The following is a 16734-nucleotide window of genomic DNA, read 5'->3' as shown; positions in this document are numbered from 1 at the left end:
CAGGGATGTGGACCAGGCAGGAATTACATTATGAATTCTCACTTTGCAAATGTACATTTATGAGGTTCACCATTCATTAACCAGGTTCATATATGTGATTATTAAGCTATTATATTATTTAAATTTACAAATTTGAAGGAAGTGCACAAGATGGACAGGTAATTTCATTTGCACATTTTCTTTGTGTAGTCTTGCTTCTTTTTTTCTGCGTGTGTATACACAGAAAAAACAACAGTAATAATAATTATATATAATTATCAATAATATTAGTGTTGTTTATTTAAATACACCGCTATGCCATTTATATCATACTTTGTTAAACCCATCGGTGTTTAAGAACAGAACCAGAGCGAGAGTGTGAAAAGGCTTAATTAAAAAATAAATAAATAAAATTTCAAACAAAATAACCAAACATGATATATACTGATTTTAAGTTTTGTGAAGTAATGTATTGTAGTGCCACCTAGCGGTGACCACGTTAACTACCGCCACTGCTTCATGTGACCCACACTTTATTGCACTTGTTATTTTATTTCTATTTGAACCCAAGACACATAAAACGTGTATAATACACTTTACTTAGCTCTTGTGATATATATATTGTAAACTAAGTGGTTCATCTTAAATGCAAATGTTGGTTAAAGTCCTGCTTGGCTGTGTGTGACGTCACCAACGCAGGTGTGGCACAGGTAGGATTAAACGTAGTGAGCTGTGAGGCGTTTACAGACGGTCCGTAAACCAACAACAACACGGAGAGACTCTGGATTAGCGTCCGGTGTTTGTTTGTGTCGAGGAAGGAAGCTTTTAGGAGGAAAAAAACCCAAGTGAGGGTCTATAATTATCTCTACGTCGTTTCTTTCTTTCACTCGCTGCTACAGGACGTTCAGACACACCGAGGCTTTTTTAGTGAACATGGAGGAACTGTGTTAAAAGGAAGAAACACCCGCTTTGTTGGATAATGTTTCCACTGTGAAGTTGTTTGAATTACGGTTCAATAATCGTCACTTCTGAGTGTTTGGAGTCTAAAAGTCATCTACTTTCTATATTCACTCTTCCTGTTGGAGGACGAGGTGAGTACCGGACTATTGGGTTTTACGAGGGACCTGAAGTGGTCCCAGTTTGGACCGTTATGGTCTGGCTTAGAAAACCCATTAAAGATGATAGTTGACACAGTTTCACCAAATTAACTATGATAGCAAGTTAGTTGTAAATGTTATATTTGACAGACTGTTTACTAAAAAAAGTAATACTAGTTCCCCCCCAAAGATCATACGCCTCTTAATTGTTTGCATGACATTGTCAACATTCATGTATTCATTTAGAAAAAAACAATCTGAGCTTTAATACAGGAAACAACAAAGGGTTTCTGTGTTTTTTTTATTTATTTTATTTTATCTTGTGCCTTTTTGTAATTGTTTGGCTTGTTTTTTGTTGTTGTTTTGTCATTTTGTGTATTTTATTTTGTCATTATGTGTTGTAAAATGTAATCCCTTATTTTAATCAGAAATAAAACAAGTTAAAAGGCACCAAAAATGGTGGAAAAGGTGGTGAAATGGGATTTAACCCCCCCCCCCCCCACACACACACACACACACACACACACACGCACAGAAATTGAGTAAAAGTTGCAAATTAGAGTGGCCAAAAACGGAGAGAAAAAGTGGTTTAAGAGTTCAAGTGCTTCGTTTGTGCTTCATTTGTGCTTTGTGCTTCATTCAGGGTTCGTTTATGTTTCGTTAGTTATTCAGGCTTTGTTTGTGCTTCGGACTTAATTTATGCTTCGTTTGTGGTTCAGGGTTCATTTGTGCTTCAAGGTTTGTTTGTGCTTCTTTAGTTCTTCAGGGTTTGTTTGTGCTTCAGGGTTCTTTTGTGCTTCGTGCTAGATTTGTGCTTCAGGGTTCATTTGTGCTTCGTTAGTTCTTCAGGTTTTGTTGGTGCTTCGTTTGTGGTTCAGGGTTCATTTGTGCTTCAGGGGTTTTTTGTGCTTCGTTTGTGCTTTGTGCTTCGTTTGTGCTTCAGGGTTCATTTGTGCTTCGTTAGTTCTTCAGGGTTTGTTGGTGCTTCGTTTGTGCTTCAGAGATCATTTGTGCTTTGTTTGGGGTTCATTAGTGTTTTGTGCCTCATTCATGCCTCATTTGTGCTTCAGGGTTCGTTTGGGCTTCGTTCGTGCTTCAGGGTTCATTTGTGGGTTTAAACCCATGGCGCTCTTGGTCAGATGAAGCCCTGATGAGATTCACTCCTGCTTCTTCGTTCACTCAAAGCCTATTAACTTTGGTTGAGTAACGTGTGCTTGTTTTAAATGTGACCAACTCTTGGCTGTGCAGAACATCAGCAGAGATGGGTGACATTGACCTGGAGCAGCAGGAACCATTCCCCGTGGACCGGGAGGAGAAGCCAGTGAGAGGTGGAGCGGATCAGCCTGATGGGGACAGAAAGAAAGGATGCTGTGAGAAGTTCCAGGACGCAGTGTCCAGGTGGATGTTGCCTGAGGACTCCCGCAGTACGTACATGGAACGAGCCAACTGCTGCCCACCCCCCATCTTCATTATCCTCATCAGTATTGCAGAGGTGGGTGTGGCCAGGCCACCATGCACACAACAACACACATGGTAAGGTAGTATAGATCGAGTGAACTCATTATAAATGCTGCAGCCTACATTTGTCCTCCATGCTGCCCTGCTGCTAATTATGTTATAGATTTACTGTTATTGTATTTCGAAGTGTAGATACTGAGGGGAAACAGAAGAGGGGGGAATATATGGTAATATTGACATCCTGGGAAGCATTTAGTCCTCTTTGATTACACCTGCAACCTCTGTAAACATGTAAACAAACATTAAAGCCTTTCTATTTTCTGCGCTGAGCTGTTAAATGAAGTCCCAATTAGGGATGTAATGATACAATTGAAATACATAGAGATCATAAATTGGAGAAAAATAACAGATTACTCAAAATACAGATTCTTATTCTTTTATTTATTTGGTCTAAAATTGTTTTAACTAATATGTTTTTCTTCTTTTTATAACCTTCTTACAAACCGTTTGAACTCATAAACCAAAATATACTGGACATTTCTTCATTTATCACCTTGCAAAGTGAAAGAATTTTATATATATATATATATATATATATATATATATATATATATATATATATATATATATATATATACAGTATTTATATGTATAAATGTTAAACATATAAAATACAAATATAGGAAGTTTTATACAGTGGAAAGTTCACAGTATGTTGGCCACTTCAAATTTTCTGGATTTTGTGACCAATTTTCAAATTTAATTTGTGGCAATCTTGTGGAATAATTTGAGGAAAATTGTAGGATTTTGAGTTTTTGCACCAACCTGAGATTAGAAATGACTGCAGTCATGTGATTCAAGCGTGGGAAAACTGCAAGCCATAACAAATATGGTGAAGTTTTTTCACCATATTTGTTTGTAGAGGCTGGGATATCAACAACTGAATATGTTGGGAATCAGTTTTTGCCCTCTTGCTCCTGCGGGCCAAATCGGATGCTCTAAAAGGCTGAGTTTGGCTCCTGGGCCTCGAGTTTGAGGCATGTGATCTACAGGATTCCCAACCCCACAATGCAATACACAAAACTTTTTCCAGAGTTAAATTTCCATGACCATTTGTCAACAAACCCATGGTTTTATGGTGGAGATAAAAACAATCTTGTGAGCAGCAATGTCAACCTCCAACATTTGTTTGTGTAAATTGTCCTGTTGGTTCTTGGATTTAGGAAAAGGTTGTGAATTATGACAACCAATCTGGCGTGGCGGGGGATGTTGATGACTGTCTTCTTGTTTGTGTTGTATAAAAAAAGTTTTGTCATCTCCAGCAGTTTTAAAGATAATCCCTCTAAAAATGTGGTTAAAACTACATCTGTGTAGTTTGAGGTCAGGAGCTCAAAGGTAGAGACTCAGCGTTTGTTCATATAACTGGACATTGTTGCTGTAGGAGTTCTACTTATTTTACACTAGTACGTCTAAAAAAACAGGAAGAAACTCACTGTATTGAATAATTCCAGTGCGCATGTGGTGTTTTTACATTTCACACTTTTATTGTATACACAGAATGTATCTTAGCATTGGATTACATTGCTAAATAATTCTGGTTAATAATACTTGTACTTTGTGTTTGCAATTATATATTAGTCCAACATACTGTATATTCTTAAAGTTCACAACTATACTGATATAATTTTACAGTTTTGGTCATTGTTTTTGCTAAATGTAATTCTCTTACTAGCCATTACTTTTTAACATATTGTAACAACCTGCATCCTGCTGCATCTCCATTGATGTGATTTTTTTTTTTTTAATTTTTTTTCTAAATGCTTATGTAAATAATTACATTTTAAATGTGTTCAGTTACTTCTCACCTATTGCGAATCAATATTTAAAAATACATTTCAAACTACAATGTCTTGGAGAAAGTTGCAAATCTGTAGCACATATGGTTGATTTTATGAGTTTTTAAATTGTTTAAATTTATACTGTGGTGTGTAGACCAAGATGTAACGGTAATTAACGGTATTTAGATCAGCTGTACAGCGGAGTGATATGATCCGTAAGAAGTCCCGGTGCTGTTGTCCAATCAAATTACTTGGTCAGAACTAATGTAACTGTTGTATGAACATCTGTAATTTGTCTAATGTCGTGGAGACATAAGCCTTTATTTGATTGTACTTAAGTTAAAACTTCTTAGGGACAGCATTTTAATAAAACCTATAGATTTGATAAATCTGCAGCTAATGGGATGTCTCCAGTTTCTTGTAGTGGGATAAAGAGCTGACTGTCAGATGATTTTAATGTTTAAATATCCTTATTGATTGAAGACAAGTAGTGATTTAGTGAAGTCTGTGTAGCTGCTCTTGTTTAATCCCAGTGGGGCACATTTGGCTCTGCATTCTGGTTTTACATCTGGGTTAGATTTGAAACTGTATTTGTTTGAGCTATAACTTGTATATTGTCATAATAATTGGTTGCCTATTTTTCCCACCACCACTACTGTTGTTGATCAGTTGGCAGTGTTTATCTACTACGCCGTGTGGAAGCCCCAGAAGCAGTGGGTGACCTTGGAGGAGGGCATCTGGAACAGCCGTCTAACCTACAAACCCGACCTAAGACAGGAAGCATGGAGATTCATCTCCTACATGTTCGTTCACGCCGGGTAAGACTCGTCAACACATCTCAAACACATGAGAGGCATGGTGGTGTTTGTTGGTTGCTGATTCAGTTATTTCGCTCATATTTTGTTCTTAATTAATGGCTTTACAGCTTTTGTTGGTCAGTCCAAACTAGTGCTTTCACCACTTGGTGTATGACCTCATTCTATGGGGCTATTTGAAGTAGTTTGAATTGCGGCACATCTGTAAAAACACCTCAAAGTCCAATGCAGTGGTCAAAATAAGGCCAGAGGAATCATGAGGGAATTTGCCTGAACAACACAGGAAAAGCAAAGATGATGACTACACAGGAAAAGGTCCAGAGAGGAACAGTGCTCAGTCTTTACAGTAACTCTCTGCAGACTCCCGGTTTTCTCAGAGGAAACTGGTTATCCTTCATTCCTGCAGGGGAATGTGCTCAATCTATAGTGGGAAATTATTTTCCTCATGTTTGTTGTTATTTTACTGAAAACTATTCCTTGTTTATCTTTGTTCTAAAGAATGGTACTAATGGAATTATTATTATTTTTACTATTATTTTATCTGTATTTTTTGCCACATACAACTCAAACACAATTACAGAAATAAACACAGACAGACACATCTTACACATTATAATACAGTTTGTGTGTGTGTGCGTGCGTGCGTGTGATGGGGGATGGGGTATAGAAGAGCGGTGAAGAGAACAGCAACAACAATAAGAAATGTAATAATTATAATATTGTGCTATTAGTGGATGTGGGGAGGTGTGATAACAAATTCATAATAGACAAATACGTGGGGGAAATGAACAATATATATATATACTGTATATATATATACATACAAAATAGATATAATAAATTTGTGAGAAAAGAGGAAAAAAAAAAAAAAAAAACTTAAGAAATAAAAGTTTCAACCTGGAACCCAACGCCCAGGGAAACTAAGCGGTCAGGTCGGCACCCGGTGTCCAGTCATACTAATTGTTGACTTTTGATCCTTCCAAGTGTTGAGCACATTTTGGGAAACCTCTTCATGCAGCTGCTGCTGGGAATCCCACTGGAACTTGTTCACAAAGGATTTGAAGTGGGAATGGTTTACATGGCTGGTGTCATCGCAGGTGATGTATTTTATTTCTTTGTTTTCTCTGTCAAGTGTTTTTTTTTTTTACCCTCCTAAAAACAAGACAAATGTAGGATTTATATGTGAGCTGATTATTTGTGCACGGCAGGAGTTTGGACTCCTTCCTGTTTGTGTTAAAGCTGCGTCTCCTTCTCCTCAGGCTCTTTGGCCAGTTCTATCTTTGATCCCCTCAGTGCTCTGGTGGGGGCTTCAGGGGGCGTCTACGCTTTGATTGGAGGCTATTTCATGAACGCAGTGGTGGTGAGCTTTCAATGAGTTTCACAGAAATGTCTCATTAAGTGTTTGTGAGAAGAGTTTCCTGTTTGATAAAACCTTTTGGCAAAGATAATCGCCCTCATTTATCAACCGTTTGTACATTCAGATCCGAGCGTAAGATGTGCGTTCGACCACATTCACGCAAGCTTCGGTATTTATCAATTCTGACGTGATTGTACTCTACGATCAGATCAGACCTGACGTCAGGTCTGAGCTCATGTACGCAAGGTAGGAAATTGGCTAAAGGCATAATAAACACAGACAATGGTCAACATTGTCATTTTTAATGCTTTTTTTTAAAAAAGCGTGCGGTCTGAGGTTGATATAAACCTCGTATTTGTGTCTCCCCAGGATCTCTATTGTAAAGTTGCTCACAGCTCACACAGGGGGGCAGACGTCTCCTGCTCAGTAGCTGATCTTAAGTCCAATTTTCACACGTTCAAAAAGCAAATCTTTGTTTTGCTCTACGTCAGATGTGAAGATGCCATTTTTTTCATCTTGGAAAAGTTTATTTTCTTATTTGACCTCAGTGGGCGGGGCCTCCGAAACAGGAGAGCGTAGCAAGATAATGACAATCAAATTCATTGGTCAAATACAAATGTTTCACATACAACCAAACGTTCACTCACATTTGCACCCGTTTTCACGCAAGGTTGTGTCACCAATGCTCCCATTGTGCACATGGAGAGAGAAGACTGCCCCATGTTTTAATAGAATGTTGTCAGAAACTTCTCTGGGTTACATATGCGCCTGCAGAAGAAGGAAACCACATGTTTACATTGCTTTCTAAACAGTAACTGCCATTGAGGCTGGTGTCAAATTACAGAAAATTTGCTCTGATGGCAGCTCAAGTGACCAAAGAATTTGGTGCAGGCTATCTACTGAGCGAGTAGAATTAAAGCTTTTTCTAAGAAAAACTGTGTATTTACTAAGGGTGTAAGAAAAAAATGATTCAGCGATATATTGCAATATTGCACTCCGCATTTATTGTATTGATCCAAAACATGTCCAAATCAATTGTTTTAATCATGTTTTTAAAGAAAAAAATGGTACTTGAATTACAGTTAGTTACCATTTACTTGTTCTTGCAACTTTAAAAAAAATATATATTTGTAATTCATGTCATTTTGTACTTTATAATTATTGATTCCTCAATGTATATTGTATTGTTTAGTATCAGTATATATCCTATTGTGACATGCAATTCTTATCGTATCGTCATAGTCATTAAAATGCGACTCTAACTTGCGACTCTTTGCAGAACTTCCGAGAAATGATCCCACTCCTTGGAGTGTTTCGTATCCTTGCCATCCTGGTCATTGGTATGTATTGCTGTGCCACTTAATTTCTAACAGAAGGAGATCTACTTCCCTTACCTTTAAAAAAAAAAAAAAAAAAAAAAAAAAGATCATTTTTTTTTTTAAATTCCTTGTCCCATGCACTTCTTAAATGTTTGGACTTGTAAATGTTTTTTTTTTAGTTTTTGATAGATGTTTAACTCTTCCTACTTTTTTTTTTTTGCAGTTGGCATAGATTTTGGGTTTGCCTTCTACAGAAGATTCATGAGTGACGAGGCCGGAATGAAGGTGAGATTTATTTCAAACAGTACACGAGAACCAAATACGCCTGTTTCAGACAAAGACAAATGTATTTAGATCAGGATCTCCCTTTAATCTCAGCTGGGTTTGCTTCAGTGGCTCTAAACAACACAGTCTTTAAATAAACCATTGTTTATGTCAAAATGTTTTTAGTTTTGAAAGTTTCTATGAACATATATCTTATCTTCTACAGAAGGCAAGATTTTGATTTAAAACAGTTTTGCAAGTTTGGTGTTTTTGGAATGTTTTTCAAGGGCTGAATATGAAACGTGACTTTATGATTTCATGATCTCAGGTTTCTTTTGTCGCTCACTTTGGAGGAATAGTAGCCGGCATGACAATCGGCTACGTCTTCTTCAGCGATTACAACAAGAAGCTGCTCAAAGATCCACGTTTCTGGTTCTGCATCGTAGGCTTTGTCGTCTTTATTATCTTCGCTGTTCTTTTTAACATCTTTCTTTCACCTGCACCGTAAAGGCAACAAGCACACATTGTGCTGTTTGTTTGGTTGTTTTTTTTAAACATTTCTCAGGATATTTTTTATTTTTGTTGTCTTCAGCCATTTTAAAGTTTCTTAATTGTATCTACTTTTTTGACTGTGAATTCCTGTTTTACGTAGACTTAAAGTAATGTTATTGTTAAACAATGCTAAACAACAAACGGTGCCTTAAAGGGGAGAAATTATGGAAGAGGATTAGGGCCAGTTTTGATGGAGAAAATATTTTTGGGCAAATTAAGAATAAAGATGAAATGTCAAGATTAAAGTTGGAATTTCGAGAATATAAGTTGAAATATAATGTTGAGATGAAAGTTGAAATTTTGCAAAATGAAGTCGAGATACTTTATTGTGATAAACACTTGGCTTATAAAGTCAAATCTACAGCAGGTTACGAGGGCCAATTCACCATATGACAACAAACAGCAGATTGTGACCGTTTACAAAATGCTGTGTATCGATGAATGCGTTAAACTATGCTTCGAAGTTGGGTTTAATAACTAAGATTATTTCTATTTTAGCTCATAAACACGTAATCTCTTTAAGGACTTTGAAGAGATATTTCCAAAAACTTAATCTGTATCACTGTTGTTGTACATGGTGAATTCAAAATTTTGATTTTAATCTTGTGTTTTAATCTACTTAATCTAATTTTTTCAACTTTAAACTCAACATTATATTTCAACTTTAATCTTGACATTCCAACCTTATTCTTGATTTGCCCAAATAAATTTTCTCCATCAAAATTGGCCCTTATTCGCTTCCGTAAGAAATATTTATCGCTTGCTGTGGGTTTTAATGTTAGTTTTCTTGAAGAATGTCTTTGATTGACAGTCGTACAATAAGTCACTCACTGTTTCCCACCAGCTAATTGTTCTCCTACTGAATCTTATTCCAGGTTATCTAATACACTAGCAAGAAAAACACTGCTGTTCAATCTACTTTTGTAAAGGCTGTCATTTCTGACGTGTGAAGAGTGTAAAATTAGATGTCTTCGTGTCAAAAACCAGCCTGATTTTTTTTTTTTATTCACCTAATGTACTGTACTGTATATAAGGAGGGAAACTACAACCAATATTGTTGATTTGTCTTGCAACATATTAACACATGATGGTTAATAAAGTTTAATGATTTTTTAAATGTGTTTTCAAACATTTCAACATAATACCTTTCTGATAAAGTGTAGTTCTCTTCCCATCGCACTGATGGTGGTCTCACTGGTCAGCATTGGCTGGTAACTGGTCTGCAGCACCAGTGCTTACTATTATGCAATATGTGGCTTCATTACCTTCATAGGAGGAAACGGGACAGGACTCATCGATTGTTGAAACCCATCGACTGACCAAAGCCTGTGTAAACTGAGCAGTATTGATGATGATTGTTATTACCACAACACTCTGTGTCTCTATGTGGAACACTGGAACTGTTGACTGCAGTTGCATCTGAAGAAGTCAGCCACTTTAGCCAAACAGTTTCTGAAAGCTGCTTTGTAGTTTTGTCCACACAAATTACTTGTGTCATTTGTGTTGTTAGCTGAATTGAGGACAAGCAACTTATAACATTGAAACAATTTAAATCCTTCCAAAAAAAAAAAGTAAAATAGAAAAAAAGCTGCAATTAAAAAGATTTAAAGTTGATGTATTGTTCCAAATGCCTGGGAGCATTGAATTGGAGCCATGCTCTGAATGTATTGGCGAATTTGCTGGTATCGACTTTTTCTGGACAGAGTAGTTGGCGACCTTCCCTCGACCGCTTAGTTGTTTTCACTTTGTTTCTGGCATCACTGTGGCACAGTCGGAGCAACACACATTGGGGGATGACCAGCAATTCAAAGAGAGGGCAAACGATTTCTTAAAAAGACATTTGGTGACCGTACCAGGGCTGCATGACCCGAGGAGATATAGGTCATCAACGGCATTCAGTTCATGCTGCTGCAAGGTAACTAGAGCACAACTTTTTCACAGCGCATCTAAATAAAATGTTTCATTAATTCATTCAATCCCTATCCTATTAATGTGTTTGGTCAATAACCAAAGCTGTTTGTTTACCTTCGTACAGTCATAATGGTGGAGTGAAGATGGGGGACTGGAACTTCCTCGGGGGCATTTTGGAAGAGGTGCATATCCATTCCACTATGGTTGGTAAAATCTGGCTCACCATCCTGTTCATCTTCCGGATGCTCGTCCTTGGGGTGGCAGCCGAGGACGTGTGGAACGACGAGCAGACCCACTTCATATGCAACACAGAGCAGCCGGGATGCAGGAACGTGTGCTACGACCTGGCTTTCCCCATCTCTTTGATCCGCTACTGGGTGCTGCAAGTCATTTTCGTGTCCTCGCCTTCACTAGTTTACATGGGCCACGCTCTCTACAGGCTTCGCGCGCTTGAGAAGGCACGGCAGAAGAAGAAAGCCCTGCTCAGAAAGGAGCTGGAGCTGGTCGACGTGGAATTCGCAGAAGGCAGGAAACGGATAGAGCGGGAAATGAAACAGCTGGATCAGAGAAAGCTCAACAAACCTCCCCTGAGAGGGTCTCTACTCCGTACATACGTTGCACACATCATCATCCGCTCGTTCGTCGAAGTAGCCTTCATGAGCGGTCAATACCTTATTTACGGTTTCCACCTAAAGCCGCTTTTTAAATGTGAACGCGATCCTTGCCCCAATGCTGTCGACTGTTATGTTTCCCGGCCTACGGAGAAAAGCGTCTTCATGTTGTTCATGCAATGCATTGCTGCAATTTCCCTCTTCTTAAATGTCCTGGAGATCATGCATCTAACCTACAAGAAAATCAAAAAGGGCATCTTGACCTTCTATCCTCACCTGAGAGACGAAAAAGATGAGCTTGAGGAGTATTTAGCCAATCGAGGCAAAAAGGAATCAGTCTTTCAAATATGCCCCAGTGCAACTCGGAAAGCAACCATGGTCTCAGTCCCCAATGACTTCAACTTCCTGATGGAGGGATTGCATGGCCAAATGGTTTATCCAAACCTAATCAAACCTTCAACTTTACCGTGTTATACCAGTCAAATGACCCCTAAACAGGAGCTGGATGGTACTAAATATCTAGTTCAAAGCCTTCAAGACAAAGAATTCTGCTTACCATGTGGCGATTCCTTCGTCAACACAAAGCGGGAAGCCGATGACTTTTTGAACCTTACTCATAATGGAAGGACAAATGATGGAGATGATGGAGCTAAAAGGGGAAGTCAAGACACTGGGAAATGTTCACAGAGAGTAGCTCACGCTTCCAGCCTTCCCACACCACCTGGAGGGTCTTCAAAACACTCGTGGAAGGTTCAGAGGTCTTTCAAATGCTCCACGGTTTTAGAGGGCAAGAGTTCGGACACAAATTCACGCAGCGGTGCAGCTCTGCGCTCGCCCACACATTCAAATCCGATTATTGAGCCACAAATTCCACTTTCATCTTCACAATCCAGCGATTTAAGTTTGAGCTCCAGGCAAAACCCAAGACCCCCGTCTTCTAACTGTAAAGAGTCAGTGACGAGTAGCACGAGTAGTCGGCGGGCACCAGATCTGCAGATCTGAATCCTTGTGTTTTCTTTGTATAGATGCTCTGACAGAGAACTATTTGATACGTGAAGGTTGGGTTCTTTTGTTGTTGGGTTTTTACAATTGAACTTACATATTCAATTGTCTCCCTGTAGCTTTGCAGAGACTCATTTACTGAACAAATAACGGTCACTGACATTTGGATTAAAAATAGTTTTATCCCATTTTCATCTCATGTCACTGGTAATCAGATCTATGCATATCATTTGTTAATAATTCCAGCAAGTTGGTTCTGTCTTTTTCAAATTAACGTGTTATAATTAAATTTATTCAGACAACTTTTTAAAGTTAATTTACACTGATCTCCTGACATGTTTCGGCTATCAGTCTTCCTCAGAGGGGTCTGCTAAGTTCTTTCTGGGCATGGCCAACTTGACAGTGCTGTCAGGCTGATTACGCCCCTAGAAAGAACACAAAGACACAAAGTGATCAGCAGATGCCTCTGAGGAAGGCTAACAGTAGACAGTCAAATCATGTCAGGAAATCAAAGTCAATTTCCTGAAAAAAGTTGTCTGAATAAATGAAACCTCAACATATTAAAAGCATAAACGTTGTATCCAGCAATTTATTCGTCTTGTAATTTGATCAAAATATTCCATCAATGATATTGATTCGTCACAGTTCCATTTGTGAACAACAAGCATCCATTCAGCTTCACAGGAATTCAATAGTTTGTTTTTCACCTGATTAGATGAATAAACATCTAAAGTAACAACACATTGTGTGAAGTTTTTCATGTTGGTTGGATGAATATATTATTGTCTGAGAATAAACAATACTCCACTAATAATGAGATCAAAAACAACAAAAGGTGTGTTGACGCTTTTCATTTCATTTTATTTTTTACTTGTATGTGTCTCAGCATATGTACATCATATTTACAGAATCAACAAAAACACTGGGCTGCTATGAGCAGATTTGGTTTAGATAAAAAGTAAAACCTAAAGCATATGCAAGAGACCAAGCCTTAGTAAAACAAATACACAAGATCCAAACACTTGACAAAAACTATATTTAAAAAAAAAAAAAAAAAGACATAAAATAGAAAGTATACATGTTTATAAACAATAAGTTAGCATAGAGATTTTTTTTTTTTTCAAAACATAAAAATAATCTTGGCTCTTATTGAAAAAGCTGAGCAATGTTCATGAGACTTCCACTAAGTGAAACTTTAGTTATCAGTGCCTTTGTCTTCTGATGCAGGTTCATAACGTTGCAACTAGGAAGAAGAAAAAGAAAGTAAACCTATGACAGTGATCCTATAATAAGTGTGTACAACCAAACATCCTATCAGCACAATATTGTAAGTGAATGAAACTTAGGAGAACTGGCGCCATCTGGTGTTTGTTTTAATGCACTTAACCTGCAACATTCAGGGAGCAATGGCATACTAACTAATGTACCACTCATACTATGTCTGACATCAAAATGAGTATGTAGTGTGTTCCCATTAGATAGTATGGAAAGATTAAGTACGTGAGAAATACCCGGATGTATACTATATCGGGACATTTAAGTAAGCATGGTGGGCACACTAGTCATACTCAACCGCCCCATGATGCATTGCAAGCGGAAAGTAAAATCGTCCTGGGACAGGCTTCAAGCTAAAAATCAAACGTATGGAATCAAATGTCAAAAATTGCAAACAAAAAATAAGACTTTGCCAAATAAGTCACCTGAAAAATAAAACATGACTTAAGTTTCGCATTTTGACTTTTTGCTTGTAATTCTTGAGTTTCGATTCTCAAAAACGAACTAGCCAATGAGGATGTGCGCCTAATAAACCCCACCCACACGAGACGTGTGTTTTATTTTTTAGATTACTTTTTTGGCAATGTCTAATTTTTTTTTTTTTTTTTTTGCAATTCACTAATTTTTGTTTCCTTTTGACGCAAATTTGATTCCATACAAACATCCCCTTTTCAAAGTAAAAGCATCTCTTCTAGTCTTCCATTAGGTTATAACACTTTTGTAAATACGGCTCTTGTTTTGAAGTTAGCCGCAAGTTTCGTCGGTAGTACAATGAATGGTCTCCGAAAATCTCTTAAATGTCAGCATGAAATGTGTATACATGAGTATTATGGATCAAATGAGCACATATTGATATTCTACTTGGTCACTTTCTTGCTTAAAATACTATCAGAACTTTCAAAGGTGGAGAATCAAAGGGAGATATTTAGCAGTATATACTCTGAGTGTGTGGTGTATAGTACGTTAGTGTGCCATTTCCTGCACAGCCCATGTCTTGGCTTTGACTTGTTCAGGAAAAGTCGCCCGAATAAACACATAAACATAAGTGGGATAGAACATGAATGGATTTAAACAACGTGAAAATGACCACAAACTAACACTAACCCGTGCCTTGAGGCTCTTGTTTTCGTCCGTCAGACGTGCACACCTCTGTCTGAGGTCCATCACCTCCTGCTGCAGAGCCTCAGAATCACCACACGTCTCCCCAACTGCACCGAAGTGCTGCTTAACAAAGCTGGAAAGGAGCAGGTTAAAGAATCTTCAGCGATACTGAGTGGAGGTGTGATGACGATGATGTTTTAAAGGATACTCCAGGGCGTTGCTGGGTCGTTCTGGTTGCTCGTACAACGACAAGAGAACTGAAATCCACAGGAAGAGAAATGTTAGGTTGTAAAAATAACTAAATGGCACTAAATGTATTGTTTATTTGTGTCACAAGACTAGTTTAAACCATTTCCTGTGTCTAGTCTAGCATAACCTTGGACTTAAGCATTTTATTCATCTATTTCTGATGTTTTGGCCATTTTAAACTTCCAATTTAGGTATATTTTAAAGAGTTGTACCACAATTTGTTATCATTGGTTGAGGAAAATGTGTAAAAAATAGGGTAAATGTTAATGAACCCCTGGATGGGAACCACTGCTTTAGGTGTATACATCTTATTTCCATTCCACTAAATTTTAAAGACAATTATTGTCGTTTTTACTCCAGATGCCCTCGCTACTCCAGTGTTAATGTTGTCGCATGAAAAGTTGTCATAGTTTTCGTTGACTTCCTTTCTTTACGTGACAATAACTAGATGACGACGAAAGAAAATGATAATACATGTTAACAAAAACAATATTTTGAAATACATTTATATTTTCATTGTGTAATATAAACAAAACTAGAATTTCGTCACGTGGGACAAAAATCTTAAGTGCACGCACTGATGACATTAAATCTGTCTTTGTGCATTTACAAACATTAATAACATCCATTTATCAGACTGTTAACTATTGGAGCCTATTCCCGCCAGTAAAAAATAAAATAAAAAGTACTAGGAAAATTAAAATAATAAAAAAAAAATTATTCAGTCAAAAAAATTGCATAAACTCTTATGCTGTATATTTTAGTCGACAACATTTTGACTGAAACTACAAATGCTCCTTTAATTATTGAAAGGAACTCTACCGTTGGTCAAATTTGCAGCCAAACCAGTTTTCTCCAAATATCTTCGAAATTGTTCTCTTTTGGAGTCTGAAGCCTGAAAGGAAAAAATACAACACGTGTTAATCAAATTCCAACAGTGACCATTTAGTTCTATAGTGATTTAACGATGACAATGACTCAGACTTTTAGTAAATATCCATTCACAGCCCTGACAGCATGTTAGCAGGGTGTCAGTCGATTATATCAGTTGTAGACAAAAACTCGACAGCATGTACACTTACTCTGTAATGCGCCATGTTTAGACAGGTCGTTAAAGTTCACCGTCACTCTTCAAAAAAACCAACGTTGTGACTTCAAATACGTTCACGGTTTCGTTTCTACAGTAGTTGTTTCCATGTAGTCTGTAGTTTGTTTCAGCTCATGAAAAGCATGGTTTCGTTTTGCGGTGTTGCGGTTCAACTGGTATCCTAGCAAACTGGTGACTGGCTATCGACGGTGTTGGTTTTGCGAGGCGAAAAAAAGATGTTAGAAATGTTTACTGTTAACGAATTTTACAAAAATAAATACACAGATTTTCGGACAACTGTAAAAATATATTCTCAATGTTTTAATACCGAGCGCTACCGCCAGCAGCTTTCAGCACACACGGAAGTTGATCACAAGACACAAGGGGCACCAGTAGATTCAAAACACCAGCTCGGCTTGTTTAAACTGATGTGTTCAAGTGTTCGTCGTAATCTCAAGAATTTATTGTGATTTATTTATGAATTCGTAACGTTTTAATTCAAAACGTCTTATAGGCCATTTTCTGTGTTTCTTGAATAAATAGGCAGACAGTATGGAGGTAGATCTGTGTATAATTTAAAAAAAAAAAAGTCACTTAAACCAAAAGTTTACGTCAATCAAAATAAATTATATATATATATATATATTCAATGTGCTGAACACACACACACACACACACACATATATATATATGTATATATATATATATATATGTATATATATATATATATATATATATACCCAAATCATTATATTTGAACACTTTTTTCTTTGATTGAAAACGTTTTTTTTTTTTTTTTAAATTATTATTATTTATATA

The 16734-nt window shown here is 37.3% G+C and overlaps 3 protein-coding genes across 5 annotated transcripts; 2 read left to right on the top strand and 1 right to left on the bottom strand.

The window, feature by feature from the left end:
* The first annotated feature begins 668 nt into the window (after positions 1-668).
* Positions 669-9796, top strand: rhbdl2 (rhomboid, veinlet-like 2 (Drosophila)). Of its 2 annotated transcripts, none has more exons than XM_028470470.1 (8): positions 669-824; positions 2325-2568; positions 5042-5190; positions 6172-6284; positions 6447-6547; positions 7824-7884; positions 8087-8148; positions 8456-9796. In XM_028470470.1, exons 2-8 carry the CDS (start codon positions 2338-2340, stop codon positions 8633-8635), a joined length of 897 nt encoding a protein of 298 aa, XP_028326271.1. In that variant the 5' UTR covers positions 669-824; positions 2325-2337; the 3' UTR covers positions 8636-9796. The 2 variants fall into 2 exon arrangements, with proteins under 2 accessions (XP_028326271.1, XP_028326270.1); XM_028470469.1 differs by having other exon boundaries at positions 678-1070.
* A 139-nt stretch (positions 9797-9935) lies between these two features.
* On the top strand, positions 9936-12862 carry gja9a (gap junction protein alpha 9a). Its single transcript, XM_028470468.1, has 2 exons — positions 9936-10594; positions 10715-12862. The coding sequence occupies exons 1-2, from the start codon at positions 10542-10544 to the stop codon at positions 12201-12203; spliced, it is 1542 nt and encodes a 513-aa protein (XP_028326269.1). The 5' UTR covers positions 9936-10541; the 3' UTR covers positions 12204-12862.
* Positions 12863-13213: 351 nt separating this feature from the next.
* LOC114477836 (c-Myc-binding protein-like) lies at positions 13214-16210 on the bottom strand. Of its 2 annotated transcripts, none has more exons than XM_028470473.1 (5): positions 15911-16210; positions 15651-15723; positions 14788-14836; positions 14589-14712; positions 13214-13446 (listed from the first exon to the last, which is right to left on the bottom strand). In XM_028470473.1, the coding sequence occupies exons 1-5, from the start codon at positions 15923-15925 to the stop codon at positions 13399-13401; spliced, it is 309 nt and encodes a 102-aa protein (XP_028326274.1). In that variant the 5' UTR covers positions 15926-16210; the 3' UTR covers positions 13214-13398. The 2 variants fall into 2 exon arrangements, with proteins under 2 accessions (XP_028326274.1, XP_028326272.1); XM_028470471.1 differs by having other exon boundaries at positions 13221-13446; positions 14583-14712; positions 15911-16202.
* Positions 16211-16734: the final 524 nt, after the last annotated feature.

Source organism: Gouania willdenowi, chromosome 16, assembly GCF_900634775.1.
Source record: "Gouania willdenowi chromosome 16, fGouWil2.1, whole genome shotgun sequence".
Lineage (NCBI taxonomy): Eukaryota > Metazoa > Chordata > Actinopteri > Blenniiformes > Gobiesocidae > Gouania > Gouania willdenowi.
Note: the sequence above shows the minus strand (reverse complement) of the source record. Positions and strands in the feature narration are given on the sequence as shown.